The sequence below is a fragment of the Alligator mississippiensis genome, chromosome 4 (assembly GCF_030867095.1).
Source record: "Alligator mississippiensis isolate rAllMis1 chromosome 4, rAllMis1, whole genome shotgun sequence".
NCBI classification, from domain to species: domain Eukaryota; kingdom Metazoa; phylum Chordata; order Crocodylia; family Alligatoridae; genus Alligator; species Alligator mississippiensis.
Genome location: NC_081827.1, coordinates 145,314,616 through 145,338,369, shown reverse-complemented (window position 1 = coordinate 145,338,369; position 23,754 = coordinate 145,314,616). Strand labels below are relative to the sequence as shown.

Below are 23,754 nucleotides of genomic sequence, written 5' to 3'. Positions count from 1 at the left end.
TCAGAAAAGCTAATGGCACTTTATCGTGCATCAGCAGATGCATGACGAACAGAACCAAGGAGGTGATACTTCCCCTCTATCGGGCGCTGGTCAGACCGCAGTTGGAGTACTGCGTGCAATTCTGGGTGCCGCACTTCAAGAGGGATGTGGATAACCTGGAGAGGGTCCAGAGAAGGGCCACTCGTATGGTTAAGGGCTTGCAGGCCAAGCCCTATGAGGAGAGACTAGGGCACCTGGACCTCTTCAGCCTCCGCAAGAGAAGGTTGAGAGGCGACCTTGTGGCTGCCTATAAGTTCATCACGGGGGCACAGAAGGGAATTGGTGAGGCTTTACTCACCAAGGCAGTCCTGCGGGTTACAAGAAATAATGGCCACAAGCTAGTGGAGAGCAGATTTAGATCGGACATTAGGAAGAACTTCTTCACAGTTAGAGTGGCCAAAGTCTCTAATGGGCTCCCAAGGGAGGTGGTGCTCTCCCCTACCCTGGGGGTCTTCAAGAGGAGGTTAGATAGGCATCTAGCTGGGGTCATCTAGACCCAGCACTCTTTCCTGCCTATGCAGGGGGTTGGATTTGATGATCTATTGAGGTCCCTTCCGACCCTAACATCTATGAATCTATGAATCTATGAGTCAAGGGACAGACCTCATTGACCAGTCACCAGGAATCTCATAGGGTACTTGTACATGCGATGGGAGTTTAGTTCAGTTTAGTTCTCCCTAAATTAAAATGGTGGGTTTTTAAAAACCCACCGTTTCCACCATTTCAATTTATGGAGAATTAAACTGAGCTAAATCCCCATCGCTTGTATACAAGGGTTAAGGGGCCTATCCTTAGAGCTTACTTGCCTCTCCCGTGGCAGGGAAGAGGGCAAGCTGCCGGTGGGCCAAGTGGTCCCTGAGCTGTAGGGGACCCTGGTGCTTCCCTTCATAGTGGTGGTGCCCCTCAGGTGGCACCCGTCCCAGCAGGTGGCACCTGTCTGCTAGCACCCAGCCCGGGCGGCCCTGCAGGGACGCAGCTCAGACAGGCAGACAGATTCCAGAAGGGGGAAAAAAAAGAGATCAGGCTCCTCACTTCTTTTTTTTAATGTAGTCAAGCCTGCCTGCACAGCTACTGCCAGCTCACACAGCCCCCAAGCTACACAGGGCCCAGTGCTTCCCTCCATGACTGTGGTGCACCCCAGGACCACCTGGGCCAGATGGCAACAGGTGGGTGCAGCCTGGGGGGTGCTGCCACTGTGGAGGGAAGCACCAGGTTTCCTCACAGCTCAAGGACCACTCAGCCTACTGGCAGCTTGTCCCCCTCCCCCCCAACACAGGAGAGGCAGGTAATCTCCAGCACCCCTGCACCATCTCTGCTGCCTTCCTGCCACCTGAGACCACCTGGGAACAGCTGGCTTGTCACTGGGGCAGAGCAGCAAGGTGGCAGGAGGGTGGCTGGGTGTGCTGGTGGTGGGGGAAGGCAGCGGGGATGGTGCATAAGGCACTGGCAGCCCACCACGTCTGAGCTTCCCTAAGCACATTGGCTTCCAGCGCCCCGTGCACCGTTGCACTTTGTTAGGTAGCAAACTAAAACACCTTGAAGGGGCTTTATCTTGCTATGTCACAAAGTCATTTATAGCGGAATATGCCGCCAAACACGCAAAGAGCATCGCCATTAAATCGGAATATGCTGCTGAGCGTGCAAACAGCAATGCTGTTAAAGTAGTGCAAAAGGGAATTTAAGCCACTTTAAAGGCCAATTTTGTTGAGTGTACAAAGGTCCATAGACTTAGGGTTGGGGGTCCTGGGATTACCATACCCAGGAAAAGGAGGCAGAAGAGGGTTGAAAAAGGAAGATTTGAGGATTTATAGACCAGTCTGGGAGGTTCAATACCTGGGAGTTTACTAGAACAAATAGGAAGTGAGTGTATAAAATGCTGGATGATGAAAGCGTTACTACTAGGAACCATGCATTTAATTGTCATAAACAACCCGACTTGATTTCCTTTGTTGACAAGTAACCAATTTGGTGGATAAGGGGAATGTAAGTGGGCATTATATGCATGGACTTCAGTAAGGCTTTTGTCATAGTCCCACATGCTAGTCTCATCACTTAAGATGGAAATATGTGGCCTAAACCAAAGTACTGGTAAGTGGATGCATAATTGGCTCAATATCTGCAAGCACCAAGTCATTGTTACTGAATGAATATCAGACCGGCAGAAAGTCTCAAGTGGGGTTCAACAAGACTCTGTTCAAGACTGTTTAACATTGTTATTAAAGACTCAGTGCTCCTTAGGTCTGAGCTAGAATATGGTGTCCAGTCTAGAAGGTGTCATTCCATAGCTAGTTTGTTGTTCCTTCTGAAAGTTCACATATAGCACAGCACGCACCTTTTTGCTGTGAAGTATCTGAATCAACTCTTTGGGGCAACCAACCTCACACATTTCTAGTAATCTGCTCACCCAAGTGATGATGGGGAGTGACGAGAGTTATAAATCCCCACATTTTCACGTAGTGCAGAAAAATTCTGGCAAAGTTTAAATGAATGACTGCAACTTTACCTTACAAAATCCTGTATGCACAGTGCTTAAGCTCATCAGTTTTCATAGTTATAATCAACTGACTAGAAGATACAAAGGAATATGGGAAACTGTTACAGCCATAACTCTGTACAGACCTGCATGCCTGCCCAGCCAGTGTGCAGCCTCCTATACATGCTAAGTGGCCCTGTCAGTGGTTGCAGATCCACACTACTCATAGGACACTGTTACAAACTATGTCTAAGTGCCAAAAGCAGCAATGAAGTGACTTGGTAAATTTTATTTGGGCAAGGTAAGTACAATAGGATTCTGACTATGAGCTCTTTCTATTTTAACTCTCAAGGTCAAAGGACAAGAACAGGTCACTCTGCCCCAGCACCCTAAACAGACCCAAGATCATGCCAAACAGTCCCAGACGCTAGAACCCAAGTCATTCCTCCCCTCTATTCCATGGTGTGGTCCTGGGGATAGACCAAAGAGAAGAGCTAGCTAGGTGCTCCAGCCATGGGAGCAGCTTCAGCCAAAGCACGGACCTTCATCCACTAATTACTGCTTTCAGTTTTGAGAGGATTCATCTGATCAGCCATATGTGAGGGACAGGCAAGATTGAACCAGTCGCCTCCTCACCTCATCTTCACCCATGCATGGCCTCTGTTAGCATACAGAAATGGGTGATATGAAAGTAAATGGTGCAAGACCCTTAGTAGCACCAGGCCCTTGCTAGAGCAGCACCCTGTACATGCCTGGGCAGGCTTTGCATATTGCACATAGCTAGTAAATATGTCATTTGGCCCACGTGGTACCCCTTTGGTCCATTCACATCACATTCCAGGAACTAAGGGCACTGACTGCAAGGGGGATTTTAGTTTGATTGATAGGTAGTCAGCAACAATTAATATCTGTTACTCTCTGGCAGAAGCTACAACCACTGAGGCACTGAATATCTGGACTCTGCCCTTTGGACTCTGTCTCAGTGGTTTAAAGAGGGGATGGTAGGTCTACGGCAGCCTCCACCCCTCCATACTCTTGCCTAGGTGTATGCACTGAAGATCTTGGTGTGATCTATACTGGCCAAAATGATAAAGGGACTCACAAGCTGGTATGTTCAGACTCTGACTCTGTAAATCAGATTCTGATTTATTGGCAATGGTACTACTAAACTATGAATTGGTTAAACTTGGAACTGACATTGCTACTTTATCAGAAACTCAGCTCTCAAATACAGGTACTATCCAAGAGAATAATTACATCGTATTCTGGCATGGGAAACCAACAGTAAAAAGGAAAGACCAGAGGATAGGCTTTGCTATTAGAAACAGCTTACTATCTTTCTGTGAAAGCCCCATTGTTCTTGTGATGCTCAGAGTGCATACGCAGAATGGCTTCATCATGTTGTTTAGTGGCTGTGCACCTACCCTCCAAGCTAATGACAAGGACAAGAATGTTTTCTACGACAGCTTGAAGAAGAGATTGAGAAAACTCACAGAAACAAGACCATTATAATACTGGTGACTTCAGTGCAAGAGCTGGATCTAGTTTTAAGAATTGGCTTGGTACTGTGGGCAAACACAGACTTGGTAGTATGAATTAGTAGTCTAAAGTGAGCATTAGATCTCTGTACAAGTCAAGATCTATGTGTTATCAACACCTACTTTGCTGGGAAAATCACAAGAAAGACATTGTGGAAACATCCAAGATCAGAGAACCAATTAGATCTAGAACTGACCAGGAGTAACCACCTGAAAGAAATCATGCATATGAGGTCTTATTACTGTGCTGACTGTGACACTGACCATGCCTTAGTTTCCTGCAAAGTCAGAATCAATGTTAAAAAAAAGATCCACCACAGCAAAACCACCAGTTGTCCACAGATAGACATCAGTCAAACTAAAGACACGGCAAAATGCAGACTATTCAATGAAGAAGTTGTGAAAGCAAGTTGACATAACAATTTAGCCACCAAGGCTTGCAAAAGCTTAAAAACTAACATGTACAATGCTGCTGTAACAGTGTTTGGCAAAAACAATGCAAGAAAAATGCAGACTGGTTTGAAGAACACTCTGAAACCCTTCTACAGCTGGTTGAGTATAAAAGGACTGTGCTAACCAACTATAAGAAATATCCCCACACCATAACCCAAGACAATCTAAGAAAGGCTTAAACAGAAATGCAAAAGGAGGCTAGGAGTTGCGCCCAAGATTTTTGTCTGAAACTCTGTGATGATAATCAGAAAGCAGCTGACCTAGGTGATAGCCTTGGAATGTATGAAGCCATCAAATGAGCAGTTGGTCCAGTCAAGTAGAAAACAGCTCCACTAAAAGACTTCAACAGAAATGGCATGACTGATAAACAACTTGAGAGTGGACTGGACACTATGGAATTCTATACTCCAATGAGACTGAAAACAAACATACAGAGCTCGAAGGATTACCGCAGTTCAAAGTTATGATGGATTTGGACAATGAGCCTACATTAGAAGATTCTCAGGAAGCCATTAAATCAATTCCTGGGAGCAAGGTATCTGACAATGATTCGCCTGCTGAAATCTACAAATGTGCCAACTACAAAGTACTCTGAAAGCTTCAGGCAGTTATACTGCTCTGTTGGAAAAAGGAAGTGGTGCTGCAAGATTTCAAAGATGCTCAGTTTGTAAAAGTATACATAAGCAAAGAGGATAGACGCAACTGAGGCAAATATAGAGGTATCTCCCTGTTGAACGTTGTTGCAAAAATTGTCATTCGCATCATGCTCCCTAGGTTGCAGTCTCTAGGTGAAAGCATCTTTCCTGAAAGTCAATGCGGTTTCCACTCAAGACGCTTCACCATTGATATGGTATTTTCAGTCAAGTAACTACAAGAGAAGTGCAGAGAAAAAACAAATACAACTGGACATAGTCTTCATTGATCTGATGAAGGTTATTGATACAATCAACAGATGGGACCCTTTCACCCACCAAACTACAGAACATCACTTGCTCATTACATCAAGGTATGAAGGCAACTGTAGTGGTGTATGAAAACAAGGATCAAATGCCTTTGACATCAAGAGTGGGTTGAAACTGGGTTATGTCTTAGGCCCTGTGCTTTTTAACATTGACTTTTCATTCCTGCTTCTTCATGCATTCAAGGACAGCAATGATGGCATTTATCTTTGAATGAGACTAGTTGGAGACTTGTTCAACATTGTAGGTTTAGAGTGAAAACCAAAGTGAAAGAACTCATTCTGAGAGATTTCCTGTTTGCGGATGATGTGGCCTTGGTTGCTTGCCCACAGTGAATCTTCCCTGCAAAATCCCCTGGGCAGATTTTCTGAGTCATGCAAGAGGTTTGGGATGGCAATTAGTCTCAAGAAAACTGTGACCATGTACTAAGGGGTTGAAGAACCAATACCTACGATAACACCGGAGGATAAATCTCTTGGTGTTGTTGACAGTTTTTGCTACTTGGGTTCTATGAATGAGCAGGAATCTTGACCTTCAGACTGAACTGACTAACAGAATTGGAAAAGCGGCTAAGAATTTTGAGCTATTACAGAAACACGAATGGATTAACAGCAAACTATGAGCTAAGGGAAGATGCGAATCTACAAGAGTTGTGTGCTGTCATTCCTGCAGTATGGTTCAGAAGCAGATTATATATGCTAGGCACATCAAGAAACTGAACAGTTTCCATGATACATGTCTACATAAGATCTTGAATATAAAGTGGAATGACAGAATACCAAACACAGAGCGTGCAGAACTGACACACTTAGAAACCACTGTTAAGAAGAAGAGGTTGCGTGGACTGGCCAGTTCAGAAGAATGGGATGAGACTGCATCCCCAAATATATTTTGTATAGCAAAATTTGAGATGGCTTTAGAAAGCAGGCTTGCCCTCTGTGGTGGTACCATGACGTGTGCAAAAATGATATGAAGTCATTTAACATCAACATAGAAAGCTGGAAGGAGTGTGCAGAATCCTGAATCTGGAGGGAACATCTGGCACTTGGTTCAGCATGAAGTTGCTTCGATCCAGAGGGTGGAAGTAAAACGAGAAAGAAGAAAGCAGTACGCTGTAAACCTGGAGTCCAACTCAGACAACGTATGGATCTGTCACTCTCAATTTGACTTGTCAGCCAGAAGCAGATTCATCAGGCACCTGACTAGACCTCTTATGTGTACACCATGATTCAAAGGATTGACAGTTGCCTACATGATAAGACAAATGATGACAACTGCCAAATTGTTTCCAACCAGCTTTAGTGAAGAGCTTGAGGAAGCATCTGTAAGAAGTTCAGTGAATGCTTTCTTCAATAAAGGGATGAGAAAGCCCCTGCTACAGTTTCCCTGGTCCATCAAGGAGCTCTGCTGCATAACCAGATCTAAACAGCTTTCTGAGCTTTCTGTCATAGCCAAAATACAACCAAATTAAAACATACGGGGGAAAACACGGTTTAGCTCCAGGAGAGAGACTATGTGAACATGGCATCTATTACACAAGGGACTTGCTCCCTGTACATAGTCAGTCAGGTTAATTATTTCTTCCATTCATGCTGCAAAGCAAACACAGTTTAGAGGTGAAGTTCAAGTCTACTCTTTCCTCTCCATGATCAGGATTGCTTACACGCTTCTAGAAGCTAGGATTTTGGGGGGATCTCCCTTACTGAAGTAATTACATAGTTGGGAGGGCTGTTGGACAAGCTTTCAGGTATCAAGTGCCCTTCCTCAGGCCTGGAACAATGAACAGTATCAGCAATGCTTTTAAAGTGCATAACCTGCCTTAAAACACCACTGGGTCAGGGGTGTCAAACTCAAATCATTTGGTGGGCCATATACCCTGCCAGCAGCCAGGGGCTTAAGAGAGCCTGTTCCCCCATCACTGATGCCACTGATTTTGTTGACGGGTGACCAAAGTGGCTGTGTTAACCCTGTGGGTGCCAGCAGGGAACAGAGCCCACCTGCTGATTTGGGTTCCTAAGAACTCTGCACCTGGGCACTGGCTCTCTTCACACCGTGGTCCCGGACACAGCTGCCTGTCCTGCTGGCAACATGCTCCAGCCCAGCCCTGTGGGCCATGTGTTTAACAAATCTGAGGAAGGGCACTCAATGTCCAAAACCATGTTCAACCATTCCCCCAGCTATTCAGTAGGTCCAGTAAAAGATACAACAAAAAACACCTTTCATGAAATCCACGAAATCACAAATGAAATAGGTCCCTACATATGGTCACCGTACCCATGCAGTACCATAAGACTCCTGCGGTGGGAGACCTACCCAAAGTGCTGTGATGCTGCAACCCCAACCTGAAACTGCTTGGTGAAAAGGTGCTTGCTCCCTTCAGCTGCTCCCTCATTTAGCACTCACTGTCCCTGTTGCTTTGTCTGTGGAGAAAGAGGACACTGATCTTAAGGGACAGGAGGCCTTGGACTTGTTTCCAGGTTTCACATTGGCTGGTTACATCGTTTTCATGGCCACCTCACTAATCAAAGGGCTACTGTGAGCCTAATTCACTGCTGTTCCCCTGTGACACTTGTAGCACAATCCAATACAGCATTCCTTTTTTCATTAGAAACCAAACCCCTTGTTTTCAGCATGAGCTAAACTATGTTCTCTAAAACCAAAACAAAGCACGAGCTTCCTGTGTGTTCTGGCTGAGGTACAGGTGACCACACTGACTCCTTTTGCCTACTGACTTCCCTGTGATACTCTCACTGTGCCCTGCAAGGGGTTCTGTCCACTTCTCTGCGCTCCAGTCTGCAAAAGGCTCTGCCAATGGGAGATGGGGAGGAAGAAGGTTACACAGCCCTTCGCTTCCCAGGGAGGAAGAAGAGTTCGGAAGCAGGTAAGAGCAGTGGGCTATACACCAGGCAGTGTGATCTAGTGGGTAGAGCAGGAGCTGGGCATCAGGATTCCTTCGGTCTTTGCACAGCTGCACTATGGACTTGCTGCATAACCTCCAGTTCAGCATCCTATTCAAACTGATCATGCTTCTACTTCCTTCCCTGTGAGATGTTGTTTTACATGGTTAATGGGGAGAAAACGTGACATGTGGAGACTTCTTGAGTCTCTTCTATGAGGAGAGCTGAAAGACACAGCAGCTCATTTATTTTTACTCTTAGTTCATTTTCCTGAGGCTTCGTGATGCCCCAGCCACAGTCAGGTTAGAGCACTTGGAGTAGAAAGAGTCTAATTCCCCTTTCACTTACACTTCCATGGAGGTACTTCTGATTTATCCTGTTGTAACTGATAGGAGGACAAAGTCATCCTTCAGAGTAAGTGGAGCCCACTTTGCATGTGTGCTCACAGTGGTGGAACTGGGGCAGAGGGGGAGGCTGCAGTAGTGTGGAGCGTGTGTCCCCCCCTGCTTGCCCCCCAACTTTGATTCCTGTTCCTCCCAATCTAAGCCAAATTGCCTGGGAGAAGCAGCAGCCTTTCTATTTAGGCCACACTGGGGGGAAAGGGGGCAACTGACTTCATGTCTCATTATAATCCGCTTGATTCCTTTTAAATTCTTCATTCCAGAGGTGTCAATGACCTGCTTTACTTTTTAATGGTCTTCATGTTCCACTAATCAAGGTAGCCTTTCTTCTGCAATTCAGCTGCCTGTTAGCTGTCCTGTCAATGTAGCTCCTATTTCACAGCCTTGCACACTTTTTCTTAACTCAAGCTAAAACTGTTAGAAACGTTAACTCCAGTGAACAGACTGTGGGCAAAGGTGGACCTTCACTGGGTTTGCCTCAATATTAACACAGGGCAGCTCCAGCGCTGTTCTATGCTGTGTAGAACAGATGCCCCTTCCATTTTAGGATAACGAAGAGTGCATAATCAGCCTGCTCCTTAGTGCAACCATTCTTATTTCCAGACAATAGCTTCTCCCCTGTGTTTTCAGCCTCTCCGGTTTGTCATCCTTTGACCATGTCCCTGGGTGGAGTGGTGATTGTTCTTCTGGCAACTGTGATGGGCCTTGCTATTCTGAGTAAGTTCTGGTTCCTTCTTGCAACTTTGGGAAGTCACAAGAAGGGGAAGATGTGTCAAGAGTGGGTCAGACTTACCACAGGACCTCTAAAGCATCCACTACTTGTCACTGCCAGAGACTATACACAGGGCTGGATGAACCTTTGTTCTGACCCTGTATGGCAGTTCTTATGTTATATATTATATATTCCCCGCTTTATCTCCCTCCCTTAACATTAGCCTGGGAGCCCAGTACCTTGGGATTTTTAGCTTGCAGCTATTTGAAGTGATGTAGGGTGAACCCAGCCCCTGGAGGAGTTTCCTAGCTTGTCATCTTGTACTTTGCATAACCAGTCACTCCAGTTACAGGTCTATGTGGCCTCATGAGACAAGTGTAAAGCAGTGATTGTAAAAAAGAGGATGATATTGCAATAGCTTCACTTTCCCTCCATTTTGCTTCAGGAATTATATATGCTTATAGCTCTGTTCGTGTAATTTCTCTTGAAGTCTCCCAAGGCTCTCGGCCTGTCTGTCTCGGCAGTGCCCAGAACATCTCCAGTGAGCTCCATGGAAGTGCCATGAAGACCCTGGGCAAACTAAGGCAATATTTTTGCAGAGAGCCAGAAAGTGAGGAATCAGGTAACAGCCTCATGGGCACACTCCATGCCCTTCCAACCTGCAGGGACCAACATTATTATTAATAACTTGGTGTATTGTGACTGCAAGCATTCATGAAGCATAAGCCACTGCAGCATCTGAGTGCAGTGTGAGTAATTCAGAGTAGGTTTAGGAACAATATTTTTTTTCTCCCAAAGTAGAGGCCACTGCCCCTGCAGCCCCAAGCTAGCCAGCCAGGAAGGACATGAGGATGGCACCTGATAGTTCAGCTGGCATTCCACAACCTGCACATGCTCTGCAGACTAGACAGGAAGGTGAACGTTACACCACACTCCCGGTAAGGACAGGCCCAGCTCAGATTGTTTTTTCCAGCAAGAACCATTTCCAAAGGTGAGGACTGAGACCTTGTGTACCACGGCACTCATAGCTATGATAGATTCATAGATGCTAGGGTCAGAAGGGACTTCAACAGATCATCGAGTCTGACCCCCTGCATAGGCAGGAAAGAGTGCTGAGGTCAGATGACCCCAGCCAGATGCCAATCCAGCCTTTTCTTAAAGACCCCCAAGGTAGGGGAGAGCACCACCTCCCTTAGGAGCCCGTTCCAAATTTTGGCCACTCTTACCATGAACAAGTTTTTCCTGATATCCAGCCTAAATCTGCTCTCTGCCAGTTTGTGACCTTTTTGTTAACCCAAGAGGTGCCCTGGTGAACAGAGCATCCTTGCTGCATTCCCCAATGAATTTGTAGGCAGCCACAAGATCTCCTCTCAGCCTTGTCTTGTGGAGGCTGAAGAGGTCCAGGTCCCTTAGTCTCTCCTCATAGGGCTGGGCCTGTAAACCCATAACCATACGAGTGGCCCTTCTCTGAACCCTCTGGGATGGTTAGCAGGAGCCATTCCATGGGTGTCCATGAATAGACACAAAGATACAGGGGGAGTCTGAGTGAACCAGAGCCTAGGTTGACTGAGCTTTAGGGATGATAGTCAGACCTTTCAGTGAAGGGTGACCTGTGACAGAAAATGCACCTGGCTGTAGTATGCTGGTGTTGCTTGTACCACTTAGGAAGAGTGAAATGGTGACTGGTGACAGGAAATAAGCCTGGCTGTAGTATGCTGGTGTTGCTTGTACCACTTAGGAAGAGTGAAATGGTGACTGGTGACAGGAAATAAGCCTGGCTGTAGTATGCTGGTGTTGCTTGTACCACTTAGGAAGTGGGAAGCTGCATTTTACACAAACAGAGGCATTTTACTAGTCTCACAGGAAGCCACAGGTGGGCTGTATGTTCATGCAATTTCGCCTGGAGGAGGCTAAGGCATGGGGAGCTTGGCAAGTACTGCCTCTGAGAGGAAAGGGCGGTGTCTGGAAGGGAGTGGGAGGTGGATAAAGAGAGTGAGAAAGTGAGTTGAGGAGAGAATGGAAATGCTCTGCTCCACTTCTTGTGCGACCTTCTTTTCTCCTTCTAGAACAGACCCGGTGCGAGTACTGCCCACTCCGCTGGGTACTGCACCAGGGAAAATGCTACTACTTCTCTGAGGAGAAGAGAGATTGGCATGGCAGCACCAGGTACTGCAGCTCATGGATGGCCAGCCTGGCTGTGGTCAATAGTGAGGAGGAGAAGGTGAGGAGATGCCTGAGCTGTACCTCTCATTGGATGGGAGAGGGGAGGGCTGAGTCTACCAGGGAGCAGAAGAGATGCCAGGGCAGAGGGAATTCATGTGCAGCCCTTTGCTGCCTCAGTTGGTCAGGCCATGGCATCTGGTGTCAAGCCCCCATGTATCTGTATGTCCAGATTCCCCTCTTTCACTGTGTTTGTTCTGCATTAGATCAGTGGTCCATCTCCCCCAATGTCCTGTCTCAGTGTCTGCCATACCAGTTACACTCCAAACGTTCCTTGAACCCCGTATCCTGCTTCTGACTTTGAGAATGTATATCCACAATGCGCTCTCCATTGTGCAATATTTACTTCAGGAGATACTTCTCCTTGAAAGCCTGCCTTCTGTCACCTGGAGTCAGAGTTTTCCTTGTGGACCCAAGGATGGCATAGTCTTTCAGACATCTTCTAGAGCAGGGGTGGTCAATCTGCAGCCCAAGTGCCACAGATGCCATGGGCAGGCTCGGCTGTGGGATGCAGCAGATTGGGGAGGGGGTGGGAAGCACAGCGGCAGGGAGTAGGAAGCAGAGCATCAGATCAAGCAGGAAGCAGAGCTGGGAGTAAAAAAACAGAGCAACAGATTAGGCAGGGGAAGGGGATCAGAGTGGCACTCAGGAAAGGTGCAAGGATTTAACTTGTGGCAAACCTGCCTAAAAGATTAGCCCCCACTTTTCTAGAGAACATGAAGAAACATTCACCTGGTGCTGTTTCAAAAGGGGAGAGGGAGGTACGTCAGAGGAAGAGCATGCAGCAGATGTTAAACTCAGACTGCTAGAATGGAGAGAGGTAATATTTGAAGTGCTTCAAAAATGGAGTGTTTCAGCCATGGACACATGTACGGCCCCATACCATACTCCCTGACCGGAGCACTTCTAACCACCACAGCTGCATGCAGTGATGTGCAGGAGCAACCTATATGGCTTCATTTCCCCCCTGCCTCCCCCCACAGAGGGATGAGAGGGAGCAGAACAGACCATGAGTGTAGCTCTGCAGCTCCAGTCTCCTTCCCAATGTGAGTGGGGGAGGAACTAGTGTCAGCGAGCGCTCTCCAATCCTCTTCATCTCCCCTCTCACAGAACATCCCTCCTCCACTGGAACTGGAAACCCACCATGTTCACCCTTCCCCAGAAATGGGAGACCAGATGGAAGGAGCTCCATGGGTATAAGGGGACTGGAGAGCAGGAATACTGGTCTGAGGTGGTGGGGATACTCCCATCTCCTGGTTCCAGTGAGGTGGAGGGGGTCACTCTGGAAGAGCGGAGCCAGCTTGGGCAGGAGAGCAGTCATTGATACAATGCGCCCTTGTCTCCCCTCCTCCACCTATGGAAGGGAAGAGTGAAGCACTGTGGGATGCTGGAGGACTTTGGGGTCTCCTTTCATGCTCTGTAGGGTGTGCATATGTAACCTGAAATGTTTCATTTTGAAGCACTTCTAAATAGGATCTGCTTCCTTGAGGGACATTTTGGGATCACTTCTGCCATTTGGAGGGCTTCAAAGGGCATGTTAGTCTGTCCATCTCACCCTTTCACAGGAATGGTTGCAGTGCGTTTATTCTAACGAGGCACCACATCCGATCAGCTGCCAACCTGAACCCATTTGAAGCGACTCCTCTTGTGTCTGAGGGCAAAGGTCATTAGTAAAGCAGAGTAATTTCCTACATGCTTCATGGCATAAAACCCCAGAAAACCCTGCTGTAGTGGACCACACTAGATCACAGCCTCTATCCTACCAGTGCCCAAGCAGTTCAGGGTTGTTCCCTACAACACTCTCCACATTCACTGTTGTTCTATCTATTCCTTTTCCTTAAAGGTCCTAAGATACAGAATCACCATCATTTCCCCAAAAAACTATTAATACCATGAATGAACATTATACCTAGTATATATGTTCCCAGAGAGAAGAGACACGTAGCATGTAGGTCTTATAGGCAGGAGATTCTATTTCTAGTCTTCACACAAACTTGTGCGACTTCATGAAATCACTTCAGTTCTTGGAGTGAAATCTATCTTTAGGTGGTGAACCAGAAACAATTTCTATATAGCCCATTATGGCATTTCAGTGCTACCTGGGCTGGTGCTGACCTTTTGTAATCAGTGAACTTCATTCTTTCTACCTGCTTTCCAATCTGTAAAATGAAGATAATACTAAATGGATGCTCATAAAATACTTTAGGATGGAAGGTGCCAGGGAAATGCACATTAATAGGATTACTTCCTGCAAAAGCATCAAGACCCAGGACCACACACTTCTTCACTTGCCTTTGTTAGCATGCCAGGTCCCATCTTATGCTCTGATGTCTGTCATGTTTTTTCCAGACCTTTATTATGAACAGGATGAAGATGGAGAAAGGCTATTTTTGGCTGGGACTCAGTAAGGTGGCGGACAAGTGGCTGTGGGTGGCTGGTGCTGGTTTGCCGCCAGAGAAGTACGTTTAATGATTCCTTTTTATGACACCTTTAAAACTGAATGGATCAAATAAGAATTCTGTCATTAATACATTGTCCTTGCTGTGCCTAATGAGATCATTACACTGTCTAGTTTGGCACCTGGCTTGTGGTAGAATCGAGTTCCTGATGCTTTTGGGGAAGGTGAATGTCCCCCTTAGTGAAATTCCATGTTCAACATTTCACAGCTGGATCAGGGGTCTAAGCATAGAGAGACACCCCACCCCCAAGCCCATCCCCAACAGTGTTTCCTCTGTGCCCTGAAAGAAGGCGTTGAACTACAGATGCCTATGAAATAATACTGTGAGTACTGAGTTCCAGAGAGAAAACATCTTCTGTATAACAATCTGTGTCATCACATCCATTTTAAATGCACTTTCTTAGCCAAGTGACCACTTTGCCATTTGCCCTTCACTGGGGACAGAGACAGGGAAAGGAGTGTTTGCTGGTATTTTTTAATGAACAATGTATTTCCTTGTGGGGAAGAAGAAAATGAGTGGGTTTGGAAGAGAGTCACAGCCCTGCTTTGAGAGGGGGAGGTTCAGCTGGTGAGGGACAGTAAGGGGTAGGAGGATTCATAGAATCATAGATTCATAGAAAATGAGGGTTGGAAGGGACCACAGGAGGTCATCTAGTCTAACCCTTGCTCAAAGCAGGACCATCCCCAACTAGATCACCCCAGCCAGGGCTTTGTCTAGCTGAGTCTTAAAAACCACCAAGGATGGACAGTCCACCACCTCTCTGGGTAACCTGTTCCAGTGTTTTGCTACCCTTCTAGTGATAATTTTTCTTCCTAATATCTAACCTAAACTTCCCTTGCTGCAGCTTGAATGAACAATGTGATTCCCTGCATGTGAGTCAAGGGACTGGGAGTAAGAGTGGGAATAAGCAGAGATGGGAGGGAATACAGGTGAAGGGAAGTGATGTTTTATTTTATAGAGATTTTGAATGTGGATTGGGAAGCAAACATTGGGGAGGAGCTCTCCTTGGTCAGAAGAAGGGAGCAGAAGAGAGTGAGGTAGAGTGGGTTGGTTTTGAATTTAGGAGGGTCATTTAGTGGGAGGAGTTTTTTGTGGCACCTTATTCTTCAATATTTTATTTTCTGTTTCTATAATTTTTGTTGTTTGTTGTGTACTGTAAGCTACCCTGAGCCTTTTTTTGTGAAGGATAGCATATAAATCTAATGAATAAATAACAATAAAATAAATAATGATTAGGGTCCATTGAGAATACCCAAGTAACAGATTTGTTCTGAGGAACCCTTCATCAGTTCTTCATTGTTACCCATCATGGCAGTGCCTGAAGGCCAGACTTTTCAAGTTATGTAGGGTATGTGTACATTGCAGGGAAGGGAAGGCACATTCAAGCTAGTTTTTGAAGAGCAAGCTTGGGTATTGCAAGTCTAGCAGCAGGGCATGTTAGCCCAGGCTAAGCCCTTTGTTGTCAGGGCTAGACTGCATCAAATACCCATATTATTATTCAGAGTTAGGTCACTTATCTCCGCATTACCCTCTAGCCTGTGGTGTGAGCATAGGTGTAGGCAAGGCCTGGACACGAACCACCTTACATTGGTTTTGAAATCTGGCTGAGTGCCTTCCATGGAGATGAATTGCCTAGTTCCTAGGGGATGGGGATGTCCTGGGTTCTGCCTTTTTGAGGCCCAGGCTCTGACAATCAATCCTTAGAAAACTGTGGCCAGGCTGTCATCTGGAAAGAAAGGACAACATTTTATAACACACTGGTAGTGAAAGGATGTGTTTTTAAATCCTGACAGCATCCAGGATTAGTGAGAAGTGCAACAGAACCCTGCAACTTCCCATCCTTTAACTGTGGTACATAGCAGCAGTCTGTATGATTTTTCCTTTGTTTTGATGACATTTTTTTCCTGATTTTTGTCTTCCTTCTTCACTCACTGAGAGATTTCATGGACAACGGGAGAATCAGTAGAATTATGATCTCAAATATCAAAGCAGCAAAACCTGAATAACTGAGAGTAGAAGGGATTTTTATTCATCCATCTACAGAATGAAGGGTTCTCCTTGCATTTATTAACATTTATGTCACTCAGACCTGGACAAATAGTTTTTAAAAAGTACTTAGTCAAATGATGGCAAACATCTTTGGTGTAAAACCTGCTTCTCTGATGTTGTCTTCCATTAGGTTTCAGGTTGCAGGTGGCAGTGACAATCACAACTGTGTTGTCTGTGGTGCAGATGAGGTTATGCCTGAGAGCTGTTTCAACCCCAACAAGTGGATCTGTGAGAAAGCCACCAAGAAGTTCCCATCTGTGAAGATGGATCTGCTGGACTGACAACCCTCCCCCCCCCCCCCCCCCCCCCCCCCCCCCGGTCCTAGTGAAACCTCTGCAAAGATGGAGTAAGGAGCTGGGTTTACCCCAGGCCCAGACACAAATGTAGCAAATGGGACCCAGCATGAGGTCTGAAGCCAAAGGACTAATTAAGCTAGAATATGGAATCCTCCCTTATGCCTTGGAATGAGCTCACCTAGAAAACTGAACTCCTAACAGCGTGTTCAATGTGCAAGAGACAGAGCATAAGCCTATCGGGACACAGGCTGCTCTTCAGGGACTGAGGGTCATCTCCAGTGTCGCCTTCCATCAGGAAATCTACAGCCAGTCCTGGGCACCCTCTGCCTCAGCTAGGCTTGCCAGGAGATACCCACTGTCCCCCTAGAGAGGCAAGTTCTTTCCCAAGACAATGCAGAATCAGCTGTGCATTAGGATTTTAGCTCCCGGTCACCTCTGCTTCCTCCATTTACCATGATTTCCTCCCTCATCCAGGAACCTGCTCTCTATTTACTCCTAATCTATCCCCCTGCCTCAGGTCCTATGTAGCTTCTATACTGACTTCCTGTTAATTGATTCCTCCACCCATTCCAGTCCAGCTGGGACCTCCAATGTTCAAGTCTTTTTCAATTTGTGTTAGTCCAGTGTGTTTTAGTTCAAAAGTGTACCACTATCATTTTCTCACCACTGACATGCATTTCATCATTCATAAAAATGTATGCACTGTAGTGCTAGGCACTTCTAAAAGTGCCCGGTGTTGCGGTGTAAGCATGTGTACAAATGCCTTAACTCAAGGAATTAATTTAGAGTAAGACCTATGAGGTATGGGTGTGGCTATGGGGAGGATGGAGGCCACAATTAGGGCCTCTAAGCAATAGTTAGGACCAGGAGGCCCCAGTTAGAGCCTGTAGGGCCATGAGTAGAGCCCAAAGGATGAACTTGGGGACAGAGAAGCTCCGAGGACTGTGCTGAGAGGGAAGTCATCAAAGGAAGCTACTCTGGTCTCTGGAGGCAGCCTCCCAAGCTCATCATTTTCTCATCAAAGGCACAGGAGGCAAGAGACACAAGATAAGCAAAGCCAGAGAGTGCAGCAGGTGGAGCTGACAAGCAGGGGGGCATCAGACTGGGGTTGGATATCTGAGCATGTTTCAGAAACTAGAGCTCAACCTCTAGCCAGAGGTTCTCAATGGTTTTAGATATAAGGCACCCCTCATTAGACTAAAGACACCTCTTGGAAAATGTCAGTTCTTAGCTTTCCCTAATTTTTTTGACTATGGAAAAGTAATACAGTAGAGCAATTCTTCTGTTGCCAAGAACTCAGCAAGACCACAACAGGTCACAATGTTTTTTGACATTATGGCATCCTATTTCAAATCTCTGGGTTTATCTTGTGACTCACACAAGGTGTTTGTATACCTAAGAGTGCTAATATGCAACATGACCCAGGAGTACCCTTAAAAGGATCGAGTGTTATCCCAGGATGCCAGAATTCCCAAGTTGAGAATCACTGCACTGCCAACTGGAAAGCATCTAGCTTCCCTAAGTAATTCCTAACCTGTTCTACTATGCTAGGCTGTTAGTCTTCTTCCCTGTCTTTGCTGCTCATAGCACTCATCGTCTGGTAGTTGCCTCTGTTTGTGAAGACTGAAGTAACAAAGATATTAAATACATTAGCATTCTCTGCATCTGCATCATCTGTAACTAGATTGCCTTCTGCATTTTGTATGAGACCTATGGTCTCTTTGGTCTTCCTCTTTTCACATATTTGTAGAATCCTTTTCTTGTTTTTTTGGACAAGGGGAGACAATGTTGAAGCAGTGGTAGGAGATAAAGGGCTCATCATGCACCTGCGGGGGGAGGGAAGTGAAGGAGCAAGAGACAGGGTTAGGTGGGACAGGGTAGGGCAGGGAGCAGGGCAGGGAAAAGAAAGAGAATGGGCTGCACTGACAGGTTGGAGTAAAGGAAGAGACAAAGATGTTTAACATCTTCTCTTCCAGGGCTTCCTGGACACATGCTGCAGGTGAGATCAGTATCCCGGAAGCCATGCCCTAGTGCCTATCACACCCCTCGCTTTAAGGCACAGGGCTGAAATGTCTGGTAGGGGGCTCCTGACATAGGTTAGGTTCTGCTGAACGGGGTCTTCTTTGTGTGAACCTATTCAGAACATCACCAGGAGCAGCTGGGTGTCTCTACAGAGAGGTTTGACAAACACTTGGCAGGAGGGGTTTGGACAGGGATGACCCTGCCTGGAGCAGGAGGTTGGACTAGAGACCTCCTGAGAGTGCTTTCAGTCTTAGTATTGCAGTAGAGGACCTAGTGCTCCACAGGTTATTAGACAGAACAACATCTGGTTAGTTACTCTCCTCTACAGCAACCATGCTGGGAGGCTTAAATTCTGTGTATGGCTTTGCTCTGAGATTCACTTAATCTTATAAATGTGAATGTTTGTGACCATATTCTTTTCCATTCTACTGCAGCCCCTTTGTTTCATAGGTTCTTCATTCCATTTATTTCACTGTTCTTAACTTTTGTGGCAGTTGTCTGTTATGCTGTCACCATACGTAATACTTACAATCAGCAGGTGTATTTTTTCCCTTAAAAATATTTGTGATTCTGTTTTGTTGTTTCTTGCACCCTTGCAATCACTTGACTGGTTCCTCTTCTTTATGTTACTTATAATTGCATCTTGTAATCTCCTATCACTCATTCTTTGACAAATGTCAGGCTGCACTTTGGACTTTTCCATCATTTCAGCCCAACTGGGACTTTGTGCCTGATACTTCACCACTTTCCAGATGGCAAAAGCTTCATTCTTATACGTGCTACAACTGTGTAGACCTGTGGTGGGCAATATATGGCCCACAGGTGGTCTCCATCTCACCAATTGATTGTACCTGGCCTGTGAATAAGTTTTAGGTAGACATGTATTACGTTTGTTAGCATGTTAACACTTGCCCTTACTTTGATTAAGTGTGGAAATGACATGAAAGATGGAGAACTACTGCTGCACGCCCTCTCCAGCTGCTATGGCAGCATTTGTCCACTGGATGGCAGCGAGACCCAATACTTTGCCCCTGTTAGTGTTGCTAGGTGTACAATAATCATCCTACTTGTACAATAATTTCAACCCCTGTACAATGAATAATCAATAGTAGCAAAAGTGTTCCAAGTGTACAATAATTTTTGTGATAGGTAATTAATGCAGCATATGCAAAACCCAAGTCAGTCTCAGAGAATCTTAAATGACTTTTGGCTTGCTGTCAGCACTTTCTTATGACTGTTTACCTGGAAATATGTTTCAACTTTGATGACCCAGTTCTCACTCACTCACTGGCAAGTTACATGAGCAATATAAAGAAAATAAGAAGATGTATTTGCATACTTATTTGCTTATTTTTTCAGTGTCTGATAGTTTTTCAGCAAATAGGATAATATTGCGCTTCCAATATGATAATTTCATATTTAAGACCTGGCAACGGTGGCCTCTGCCCTTGCCCACAGAAGGACAACAGTGCCCTGGGCCCAGTATGCAGCAGCCACATGCACTTGCAGGGAGAGCAGTGGCATGCACCCAGAGGCCTTTTGTGTACAGATGGAGCCAGCAAAGCAGCCTGGAAATGTCCTGCAGGGAAATGAGCGGTATCCCTCCACACAAAGCCCATCTGTGCCCCTCCCTGAGCTTCCCCAAGCTCCAGGGTTTGCAGCCAAGCAGCAGGCAGACACAGGCTGCTTCTCTGTGGAACCCATGCCAACAGGGCACTGCTTCATACTGCCTGCCTTGGCTTGCTGTTCACCCTGAGCCTGTGCACATTTGTTGGTCTCAGGGAGCACATGGCAGCCATGATGCACTCCAGGTAGTGGAGGACGTCGTGCACCTGGGACAGCCTGGCACTACCCAGCCTTGCTCCGCAGCATGGACTGCAATGCAGCCAGCACCAGGACAGCAACTGGAGGAGAGGTGCAGGTGCCATGGGCAAGACCCAGTGCTGAGAGCTGCCACAGCACAAGGGGAGGGGTGGGTTGAGTGGAAATTGTGGCAACATGATCATCTGTGGTGATTTGGGAACTATTTTGTGGAAATGTTTATGAAAATATAATATTTGGAAAATTGTGTGGTAATTTTGGAACTTTTTCTGGAAAAGTATGGAGATGTGAGTTTTTTGCATGGAAAACTGATAATTTTTAGTGTAATTTGGGAACTTTTTTCCTGGAATTGTGTGTGGATGAATGGCAATGTTGTGCAGAAAATGGGTTTATACTATAAATGTCATAACAATTTTTAAGCATAGCTATTGTTAAACACCATTAAGTTTATGTGTGTGGCCTTTAACAGCTCACCAAAACTCATTAAGTGGTCCACCAAATAATTGCTCATCCCTGGTGTAGACTCTAGCACATGAACTAATGTGTTCACAGCATGTTTGGGGTATCTCTGCAGATCACTATATTGTGTCATGTAGAGACACTAAGTACATGCCAGCTCAGCTCTCAGGGCTATAAACGTCTTGAAAAAGACACAGGAGGAGTTCCTTGGGGATCTTTAAGGTCACATGCCCATAAGTATAGGGTTCTCCATAACCAGAAGGGAGAGAGTCCAGTCCAGCTGGACACACTGCTGTCTTCATTGAGGACTCACTTCTTGCCAACAAAAAATATCTCCAGGACCCCAGCAGTCACATTTACCTGACAACAAGGTATATCCCATTATCCATTGTGACAGCAGCCATGCTGCAGAAGTCAGTACCCAGAATCTTTTCTATTCACCTGAATGAATATTGTAGATCAGCAAACCTGGAAATGAAACCTGACCAGAGCACCCATAGCCCTGTTCACCTATTAGCACTCCAAGGAAAAGAAACTGAATCACCAACAAGCAAAGACAGAGGTCCAAAGGAGGACCTATGATATGAAGAACAGATAATGGGGAGACAAGGCAAAAGAGATTCAACATCTCGCTGACATCCACAATATGCATGGTTTCTTTAGTGCCACCAAACCACCTATGGTCTGAGCATTCAGGGGCCAACTCCCTTGAGACCTAAGGATGAAAGAGACCTGATCAAGGAAAGGGAAGCCATCAATGCCCATTGGAAGCAGCAATCTGAAGATGTCATCTGCTTGATAGCTTTCCTCACCTCGTCAAGGTTTAGAGGGACTCTGAGATCATCTCTTCCTGGATGTTGTGGGATGAAATTGAGAACACTCTCATCAACAACAGAATATCATTGAGGAGGTCTTGAAATTGCTCCTTCCAATGCTTGTACGAAATAGCATGGCAGCAGCAGGAGCCTATGAATTCTGCATCTAGTCAAAGCACTTCCCAGAAATATGAAATGAGCTCTCTGCACGGCCTCCCACTGCCTCTTGTTACAGACAAGGAAGGCATATCTGCACAGCAGTCAAACATGGAAGGGAGCTATGTTCACTGGCCAGTAAAAACACTGTATTCATATAAAATGCCTGAACAAGAAAAATGACCCAGACCCATAGCCTCCAGATACATAAACTTGTGTTCCATAGCTATGCAAAGTGGAAACCTCACATATTTTAAAGATGGCAGGCTGTCAAACCTTTCTGTTGTGAGTCAAAATTGTACTACACACTGAGAACATCTACACGTGTGCCCAACTGTGTAGTAACTGCTGTTACTGCACAGTCCTGATGGTGCATGGGTCATTTTGGACCCTACTGTGCAGTAGCATCAACGTCACAGTTCGTGCCTGCCAATGCTATATTGCTGTTCATAGTTAGTTGCTACAGTGCCATAGCATCTTGTGTAGATGTGCCCATTGAGTGTGGGACACAGTTGTCATCCCTCCTCTCTGCTTTCATGCAGACAGTGTACTCATCATACCAGCCCTGCCTGAGCCCATCTGCCCCTTTCAGCTGCCTCCTGGGAATCTGAATATCTGGAAAATGGGCAACTTCTGCCAACTCTTTGTTGCTCATAATGTGAAAGCGGGTGTGATCCATTAGCTCACTCTCTCGTGAGAAATGCTACACAGGCTGAAACCCCACTCAGTGCTGTACAACCTGGCAGACAACTAGTTCTGAAGCCACCAGCATACTATTTGAAAAGATAAAATGAATCAAAATGCTGGCATCCAAATGCAGAACGAGGTAGTCAAAACCTGTATGATGTGCTGTGTGGTTGTACAAAGTAGAGTCTGGTGGTTGTAGGCATCATTTAGTGCACACACCCTGACACTTCCATAGAGAACTGCTTCATCCAGAAGGAACCTGGCAGGAACAGAATAGAACAATGAACACCAGAAAAAGTGCACTGGAATGGGCATTTAAACCTCAAATACTAGGCTTAAACCAATCCAGCTACTAGGATGAGACCTTTGTGAAAGTGTGGATTTATTCCATGTCTGTGGGTGGTTTTGTACCTAAAAGCTTATAGTGCTGGTCAGTGTCAGAACTGGGATACTGTGCTATGTGGATCTCATGTCTGACTGAAGCAACTGTTCTGCTCCTATAGCTAAAGATGGGCAATGATCTCATAAGTGCTCATTTTCTGAAGTGAGATAACAAGGACATTACACACTGAAGGTGTGGCCGGTAATTATAGGAAATAAAGAACAAGTAGAGAACAAGTGGGACCAAAACCTGTGAATGAAGAGCTTGGCATGAGTTACCTGTAGGCTCCAGAGTCCTCATTTCAGTGGCATTTCCAGTAGCCATCAGTGATGAACCCCAACAGGTGTGTGTGTATTAAACAACTCTGAGACTAATAGATTAATCACATATTCATCACATATTAATCAATTAATAATTGAGATTATTCACAGCATCTGATGAAGTGAGCTTGGGTTCATGAAAGCTTGTGCTCTCTCTCTATATGTCTGATTTAGTTAGTCTATAAAGGTGCTGTAACAGGGACTGAAGCCTGTGTAACTTTAAGAGGGGATAGCTGCTTGCTGCTGCAGCAGAGGAGGGTGGGCTGCTTTGAAGCAGCTTGCTTCTGTTTATGTTCTGTTCTGAGCTTGGAACTAGAGGACTAGTTTGTGACCATGCGCAAGATGTGGAGGCCTTGGAGGGGTGCCTGGAGGGCACTCAGTGTCCAGGCAGCCTCACCTGGGGTTGGGGACCCAGAGAGCTGTGGGCTGGTGCAATCTAAGCCTGGGAAGGCTGAGTCCACAGGGAGCAAAAGCAGCTCAGCTTGGGGTCAGGGACCCAGAGGACTCAGGGCTAAGGCAGTGAGCAGCCTGACCTGAGGTCAGGGGCCAGAGGGCTGAAGGCAGAGACAGTGAGGGCATCCCAGCCTGGGGTCAGG

The 23,754-nt window shown here is 46.0% G+C and overlaps 1 protein-coding gene across 1 annotated transcript in view; it reads left to right on the top strand.

The window, feature by feature from the left end:
* Positions 1-16,496, top strand: part of LOC109283731 (killer cell lectin-like receptor subfamily B member 1B allele A) — a 52,156-nt gene extending 35,660 nt beyond the window's left edge. The window contains exons 1-5 of the mRNA XM_019490025.2: positions 1,312-9,477; positions 9,963-10,094; positions 11,539-11,693; positions 14,042-14,151; positions 16,331-16,496. Of these exons, the coding sequence (XP_019345570.1) occupies positions 9,417-9,477; positions 9,963-10,094; positions 11,539-11,693; positions 14,042-14,151; positions 16,331-16,481 (609 nt within the window). The 5' untranslated portion in view covers positions 1,312-9,416 and the 3' untranslated portion in view covers positions 16,482-16,496. Of the gene's footprint in view, positions 9,478-9,962; positions 10,095-11,538; positions 11,694-14,041; positions 14,152-16,330 lie in introns of the transcript that reaches the window.
* The last annotated feature ends 7,258 nt before the right edge of the window (positions 16,497-23,754 follow it).